The 8,372-nt window shown below is 41.8% G+C and overlaps 1 protein-coding gene across 1 annotated transcript; it reads left to right on the forward strand.

The window, feature by feature from the left end:
• Window positions 1-1,218: 1,218 nt before the first annotated feature.
• Window positions 1,219-1,593, forward strand: LOC308382001 (histone H2B-like; the record flags this gene model as incomplete). Its single annotated transcript, XM_080859681.1, has 1 exon — window positions 1,219-1,593. One exon carries the CDS (start codon window positions 1,219-1,221, stop codon window positions 1,591-1,593), a length of 375 nt encoding a protein of 124 aa, XP_080715807.1.
• Window positions 1,594-8,372: the final 6,779 nt, after the last annotated feature.

Below are 8,372 nucleotides of genomic sequence, written 5' to 3' on the forward strand. Positions count from 1 at the left end.
CCACCCTCATCTCGTGGTGATCCTTTGAGTGCAGTGGCTGGAGTGTGGATTAGGTGGTTCATTATGATTGGGGGGGGGGGGGGGGGGGTATATTACAGGGCCCTCAGTGTCAACAGATGCCTTGAGTTCTTCAGAAGCACTAATGAATAAATAAAGCCCCAGGGGACTGAGAGTAGGAGCAGAACACCTGACATGATATTTGACATGTTGTGCACACGGCACGCTCTATTGTAAATGTCACAAAGCAATGCCACCAGAGGTCGGAGATGACACTGTTGGTGAGCAGCTCCCATCTACACCAAGCCAGGGGGTAAACTGTCTAAAGGGTAAAAGGTCTTAATGACTTAAGGGGATGATCAATACAATGTGCTATTCATGGGGAGAAAGAAGTAGAGATGGTTACCTTTTGTTTTTCAGGAGATAGGCTAGAGATTCAGGGTAAGCTTATGTACAATTACTAAACTTATAGAAAGCCATTTTACATTCTGTTTATGTCTATGTAGCCTATTGGATGTTTTTAATTTTTGGAAGAGGGGGAAAAAAAACCTATCATTTGAAATGATTTGGCGAACATCAGTCTTTTTACCAGGGCATATTAGAATTCTCAACCTAATGTTATAAACAAATTAACTGACTGGGCTAGAATATAGACTTATTTTTATCGTAGACTATTTTTACGATAGTGAATTACATGGTTATTTACTATGTTAAATTACATTCTAAAGTAAGTCATGTTTAGACGCTATGAAACGAATGCTGTCAATGTTTCATTATCATTTGATGTCGTCTTCTATTTAAAGTAGTTAGCATATCACATATAGTCCCATGGCCCGGAACATAAATTAAACAAAAATACTTTCATCTGGTTATATACATGAACTAAGATGAAAACGACACCACTTATCCAAATGTATTATATTCCGCCCTTGTACCTACTGTAGGCCGACAAGTAATACAAAAACCTACACACTACCGAGATTTAAGAAGATGCCTCTGGTTTCACGCTGAAGACTTTTGGCGCGTTTTACCTGGTTTGCCGCCCATCCCAGGAGTTTCAGTTTTCAACCAGGTCCGCATCAGATGCCGCCAACAATTTCACTATTTTCAATCAGGTCCGCTTTGAGAGTATATATACCGACCCTTGAGTGGCGAAAAGCACACTCGATCAGTTTCTTCGACTAACGAAAAAGTATCTTCAGAAGCCAGGAACTCCTCAAGATGCCCGAAGTAGCGAAGACTGCACCCAAGAAAGGCTCAAAGAAATCTGTGGTGAAGCCGCTTGGCAAGAGCGGGAAGAAGCGCAGGAGGTCCAGGAAGGAGAGCTATGGCATCTACATCTACAAAGTGATGAAGCAGGTTCATCCCGACACCGGAATCTCCTCCAAGGCGATGGGCATCATGAACTCTTTTGTCAACGACATCTTTGAGCGCATCGCCGGAGAGTCTTCTCGTCTCGCTCATTACAACAAGCGTTCGACGATCACCTCCAGGGAGATCCAGACCGCTGTCCGCCTGTTGCTTCCCGGCGAACTGGCCAAGCACGCCGTGTCCGAGGGAACCAAGGCCGTGACCAAATACACCAGCTCCAAGTAGACCTCCATCTTTCATTTCAAACCCAACGGCTCTTTTAAGAGCCACCCACATATTCTCTAAAAGCTTTTACCGATGAGAATGTTTTGTTTTAGTGTGGCGCGTTCATTGCCACCTCACTACCCTGGTCTAGCTGGAATAATATACTAATTTATATTCTAGAGGTAAGTTGTATGCCGCTTGTCAATGCAGTTATAACGGCAAGTGACTACTGATATCAGCGTACAATTTTAAGGGTTGTAATTTTCGGATTGCATCTTTGATATAATGACTTAAATATATATTTAGAGTTGGTTGACATTTGGGTTACTTTTATGGGCGTTGGGGCATTCCGCATAGACTACCAACATTGTAGCAATAGGCTAGGTGCACGAAATACTCAGTGTGGGCTGTTTGTTTCCTGTTTAGCCAGGTGTGTTTGAACCTGCCAATATTCTGAATGTAATTAGTGTCTACACGTCCTTCTTTATCGTAACGCTGATTCACTAGGTGCAACACCTAACCAGGTCCGTGTAGACGCTAATTACATTCAGAATAGCGGCAGGTTCAAATACACCTGGCTAAACAGGAAACAAACAGCCCACAATGAGTATTTCGTGCACCTAGCCTATATGGAAGTCGGAGTCCCATCTTATCAACAGGTGTTTGTAATTTATCTTCAACGACTTGAGAATGAGTATAGAACATAATGTCGGCGCTTTGCCGGGCACCTTTAGCTCGCTTTCCTCCGAAGTGACGAGTCAACTGAACGTCTTTAGACATGATGGGTGACCTAACCGTGGATGGAGCACACATTTGTATCCTCAAATAGACCAAACAAGTATTTTTATTTATTCTTTATTTATTCAAGTATGCCTCGCTAGCCTCCTAAAATGGCAGAAGCGATCTTGAAGTCCCAAGCCATCCCGCCTAGAAGGTGCTGGTGGAAGGCTAGCTTTCTTAGAACCGATGATTCTATCGTAGACGGCAACTGCTTCAGACCTGAAGCGGTGAGGCCTGGATCACGCCACTCGGTAGCGAGTTGCTTACTTGGCGCTTTACGACCAGTTGACCTCCAAGCCGTCTGCTTGGTTCTTGCAATCGCTGCTTTCTTCATCTGTCTCTGTGTTTCCCAATGCCTTTTCAACGGATTTATATCTCGATTTAGTGGGTGAGGTTTATGACTGCATTCCCGCGACTATCATCTTCGGTTGTTATTGTAGCTCTCTGTGCAGTTGACGAGTATTTTTGTGTCCACACAGAAAGAGATGCAGATCCAAACAAAGATGAGCCCTGTAAACGGTGCTCTCTCTATCTCTCTCAAATGTTTAGTTCCTACAAAATAAGGTGAGTAAGGTCTACTGATGAGTTAGTCAGCGTTGCCATGGTGATGACTTGATTGATGATTCAATGATTCTGCACTGCTTTGGACAATGGGCCTTAAACCTCACTGTAGAGGGTTTGTCCAATTGGCGTCAAATGTGCCTGCATTAATCCCCATTAATAGACTACTTATTTTTCAAGGTATAGTCGATCTCTCAAGCTAGTCTGCCACGACACACACCTGAAGCCAAATCTACCTGGATGGTGAAATAACACATTGATGCTTTGTAGACACTTGTACTTACTGACCCACACACACACGTTAACTTTAATGGAGTATAATTATACAATCATTGACGTTTTCATTTTGTATTACATCAATTCAGTAATGCTTGTTTGGTCAACCTAACATTGAAAATACATTCAACTACAACACCTCATCACAAGCGTTGGGTGTTGCATTTAATGTGTGTGTGTGTGTGTGTGTGTGTGTGTGTGTGTGTGTGTGAGCGAGCGAGCGAGCGAGCATTGATCCATGATGTTGATGATGCATGTCATGAAATGGAACATGAGACATTATCATAATGGGTACCTGTGTCTGAGTGTATTATCATCTCAAGTGAGACTAGATTGCCATTCGTGAATGGCTTGTTTGAATACACTGCTCAGTGGCGCACCCTTGTGTAATCGTAGGTGCCATGCCTGCCATAGCTCAGGTACGCCACTGGTCACTGATCTTCTGTTCTTCTGCCCTCACGTCTCCCTCTCTCCACTCCTGCTGTTCAGTGTTGTTTTGCTCTGCTGTGGTTTGACTGTGTGTGTGTGTGTGTGTGTGTGTGTGTGTGTGTGTGTGTGTGTGTGTGTGGCAACAGAAGTGAGCTTCCCTGCTTGACCTTCCCGAGGTCATCACGCCAGCTGGTACTTCGGCCTAAGCACATACCACTACATTTCACACTTAAACCACAACTTTAAGTAACACAACATGTGCAACAATTTTGATACTTTTTGAGATATGGATTTATAGGCAACTAGTTTTGAATTTTGATAGCATATGGTCATGTGAAGGACAGCTAAACACCTGTGTCTTTCCCACAAATCATCCAGGATATGCCCTATGTAGTTCTGTGTTTCCTGGATGGAACACCCTGCAAAAATGGGAGAAAAGCTTCGACAGCAGGACATTGCCAGCTATACTGCCAAAAGACACCAGTTAGTGAGTTGACACTCCTTATTACTGCTTTAACACAAGTGTAAAGTACAAACTTGAAATCTATGTTTCAAGACGTAGATTGAACAAAACGTTTCTTGTGTGAGAGATGGCCTATCTTGCATGTTACTGTGAGGTGAAAATCAGAAGTTTGAGAGTTGGCAACAACACTGTATGTTGTAGGTGTGCCTATATCAGCCTAATTGCCCCTACACTGTATGTTGTAGTCAAGTCTTTTATTGTCAGGTACACAGAACAACAGAGTCGGACTGGGCACTGAAATTCTTAGGACAGGACACCATACCACACTACCATAACATAACAAGACATAACATATAAACATATAAGTTCTCCAACATGATATAACACAGCAGAACTTAACAATACGACTTAACATTAGATAAACATATGAAAAGACAGAGTAGTAGACCTACTATATCATCTATAGGTGTGCCTATAGCAGTTGAATTGCTTCAGCAGTTGAATTATATCAGCCTAATTGCCCCTACACTGTTGTAGGTGTGCCTATAGCAGTTTAACTGCCCCTTCACTGTATGTTGTAGGTTTGCCTATAACAGCCTAATTGCCCCTACACTGTATGTTGTAGGTGTCCCTATAGTAGTTTAATTGCCCCTACACTGTATGTTGTAGGTGTGCCTATATCAGCCTAAATTGCCCCTACACTGTTGTAGGTGTGCCTATAGCAGTTTAACTGCCCCTATACTGTTGTAGGTGTGCCTATAGCAGTTTAACTGCCCCTTCACTGTATGTTGTGGGTTTGCCTATAACAGCCTAATTGCCCCTACACTGTATGTTGTAGGTGTGCTTATATCAGCCTAATTGCCCCTACACTGTATGTTGTACACTGGGCAAAATAGGCTGGAATCCGGAGATCTTGTGTTAGGAAATTTCCAATGACAAAGCACATCTCCGGAGTAGATTTTGGTCATATCCGGACTAATTAAAAATCCGGGAAAATATTGATGATTTCTGGCTCCGGATATGTGAATGCAAGTTTCCGGAGATCTGGTGACTAGATATTTCAACTTATGAACCCCATGCGCCAGAGTCCTCCTATCGCATCCATTGGATCAACGCATTCAGAGTGCTTGCTACGGGGTTTCAAGACTCACTCTTCAGGGAATTGACCGTTGGCAACATTTCGCTGAAGGTAAGAGGCTATGGTGTCAGTCTGAGTAGTGTAAATTAAGATGACTATTATATCTGCTGGCTTCTTTGGTCTAAATTCAACATGTTGAGACTGTACAACTAAAGCAAGCGTGGTTTAGTTGGTCAAATCGTTTTAGGCTAGCTTAATAAGATAGCGAGCTAAGGTAGCTAGCAAGTCATTAACTAGGGGTTTAACGCGATATAGTTTTCGCTGTTTCGTTAGGGCTGTTTTAGCCACCCATATATACATATAAGTCGTTCACTAATTTGCTTGCCGGTCTTGTAAAGTTACTGTAATAAATATTTTGCTAGCTTGCTAAGGGCGCTCAGTCAGAACCGTTAACAATCAGAAAAAAACAACCGGGAAATGTTGGTAGTGCTTACACACGTCAGTTTAATATTCGGAACAACCGTCATGTACTTTGTGTGGTCTATATTATAATATCATACATATAATGATGATTGAGTAGAATATAATATTTTGTGTTGAAATGTCGCTGTTTCCAAAAGCTGGTTCTCTTGACCGGTCTTCCCATTTAATGTAGTGTCATGATACATGACATGATAGCCTGTTAGAGGGGATGGAATGTATTTTGCTAGCTTGCTCAGTCATTCTACAGACATCCTCAGATTTGTATCATTATAGTCATACAAATAATGAATACGATAATATTTGTATTATAACTTTCATTAAATTGATTGAATATGTACGGTAACTGTTACTGTTGTTCCGAATATTAAACCGACGAATATGTTGGCAGCCCTAACATATTCGTCAGTTTAATATTCGGAATAACAGTAACCGTACATATTCAATCAATTTAATGAAAACTATGATACCAATATTATCGTGTTCATTATTTGTATTACTTTAATTATACAAATCCGAGGATGCCTGTAGAATTGATGTGAACAATCACCAACGATTTCTCCAAAAATGTAAAATGTATGATTTATTTATTTATTTTTTTTAGATTTTTCACACTTTGTGACTCTTTCTCTCTTTCTTTTTTTCTTGCAGATTTTAAATGCAGTGGCAGTGCAAGCTCGTGGATACGCAACAAGGAATCGAGGTTTGCTTATTAAACACTATAGACTAAATCATGATTCCTTTGTAAGAAACCATGCACTTCCAGACATAGCTACTCCAAATTCTGTTCCATTGCTCTGTTTAAATCCTTGTACAGTATTCTGTTCGGTTCATGCATGATTCAGGTACAAAAAGACAGTTGTTGTGAAGGGGTGGGATTATTTGGACATAAATTTAATAGATTGAGCATCAACGTACACTTTTCCCCTCATCATGTAATTGCATTGCGCTTAAAATTAATTGATCTTCAATGCACTTATACATAGGTCTGTTTCATTCATACAAACTTTTCTAACTTATTGCCTGTTCACATTACTGTATTTTATTGTTGTTCAGTTTCAAGCCGTCTCACAATGAGGAGGTGACTCGTGCGGTCATTCAGACCCTTGTGGATTCGGGGGAGAACTGGGGAAAGGAGAGCCTAATAAGAAGTAAGATACTGTTACTGTTAAACATCTATAACTTTGCAATTATTTGGTTTTCTGTGCTTTGTAGTCAAGTTTTTTTATTGTCAGATGCACAGTACAACAGAGTCGGACTGGGCACTGAAATTCTTAGGACAGGGCACCACAACTAACATAACATAACTTAGTTTTGCTGATGTTGAGAGAGAGGTTATTGTATTCTTCTGTTTTATTCATTGGTTTGTTTCAAACAGGAGCCTGCAACAGGTACTTTGAAAACTTAAAAAGTCAGCGGAAAATGGACCTGGTGGGGAGGACAGAGGAAGTGAGGAGAAAAAAACTTCTCCGAAGCAGGCGAGAGCGGGTACGTGGCATGAAGTGAAATAAAAAAATATCACCCCATCTGAAAAGGAGTCAATTTTCATCCACACTAGGCTTTCATGTAAACTGAGTCTACTCTAGTTACTATTTGGTCTTGACGTTGCTTGACACTATGTCTCTTTCTTTTGCAGCTTTTCCAGAAACGCCTGCTGGCGGCGCGGGATCTGCTGGCACCAGAAGAACACCTGTTATTCAAGGAGGCAGACGCCAGCTTCATGTCTGATGAGGAGAGTGATGAAGAGGACAAGCTTAAAATCAACGTCCTGCCTTCCAGGTGGAGGTGCGCTCGGCTGAGCCGCCTCACCCTGCGCGGCCAGCAGGCGCTCGAAAGCAATGGCCGGAGGGGCGTCAAGCCGGGCCATACCAGGCGGCGAGTGACAGAGGGGCCACTTCTCTACAAGGAGCCCTCCAGCCCAAAAAGAGGCCTATGTTGAGAATTAAAATAAAAAAAATTAAATAATATTGTTTTTGTTGTCATAGTGTGTAACTTAGTACCAATCAGTCATAGAGGTTATAGATGGGTCATGAATATCCTAACCGTAGTCACTTGAGCAACTTTGTTTATAGGTTAAGAAGGAGGATTTACTGTTTGCATGGTAGACTTTGGCCAAATGGTGCTTCATTACAACTTCAACATGGATAATTGAAGATTAAGATTTAAAAGATATAATGTTTTATATGATAAAAGGGTTGATACATGCCGATTTATTATTTAAATACTGCAATGTTAAACATAATATACTACTTAAAACAGGCATGAGATAAATGCCAATAGACATTCGGGTCCTGAAGCTTTTTGGATCGCGCCGTGCGCGCGGCCCGGGCCATGCTGTGGGTATACGGAGTTAAACACCCACGGAAACGATGAATGTCAGGAGCGTTTCCGTGCAGAATATTAGATACACGGGCGATTTCTGGTGAGTATCCGGGGTCCGGATTGGTCGCGTGTGACACAGTCCCATTCCGGAGTCAAAACATGCTCCGGATATGAGAATTGAGACTAACGTTTCCAGCGTGTTTCTGTCCGGATTTTTCCGGAAAGTCTAAATATCAGGTAGTCTCACGTTATTAAGATCTCCGGAAATAAGGCGTTTTAGCCCAGTGGTAGGTGTGCTTATATCAGCCTAATTGCCCCTACACTGTATGTTGTAGGTGTGCTTATATCAGCCTAATTGCCCCTACACTGTATGTTGTAGGTGTGCTTATGTCAGCCTAATTGCCCCAAGTC

This window comes from Sprattus sprattus, assembly GCF_963457725.1.
Source record: "Sprattus sprattus genome assembly, chromosome: 20".
Lineage (NCBI taxonomy): Eukaryota > Metazoa > Chordata > Actinopteri > Clupeiformes > Clupeidae > Sprattus > Sprattus sprattus.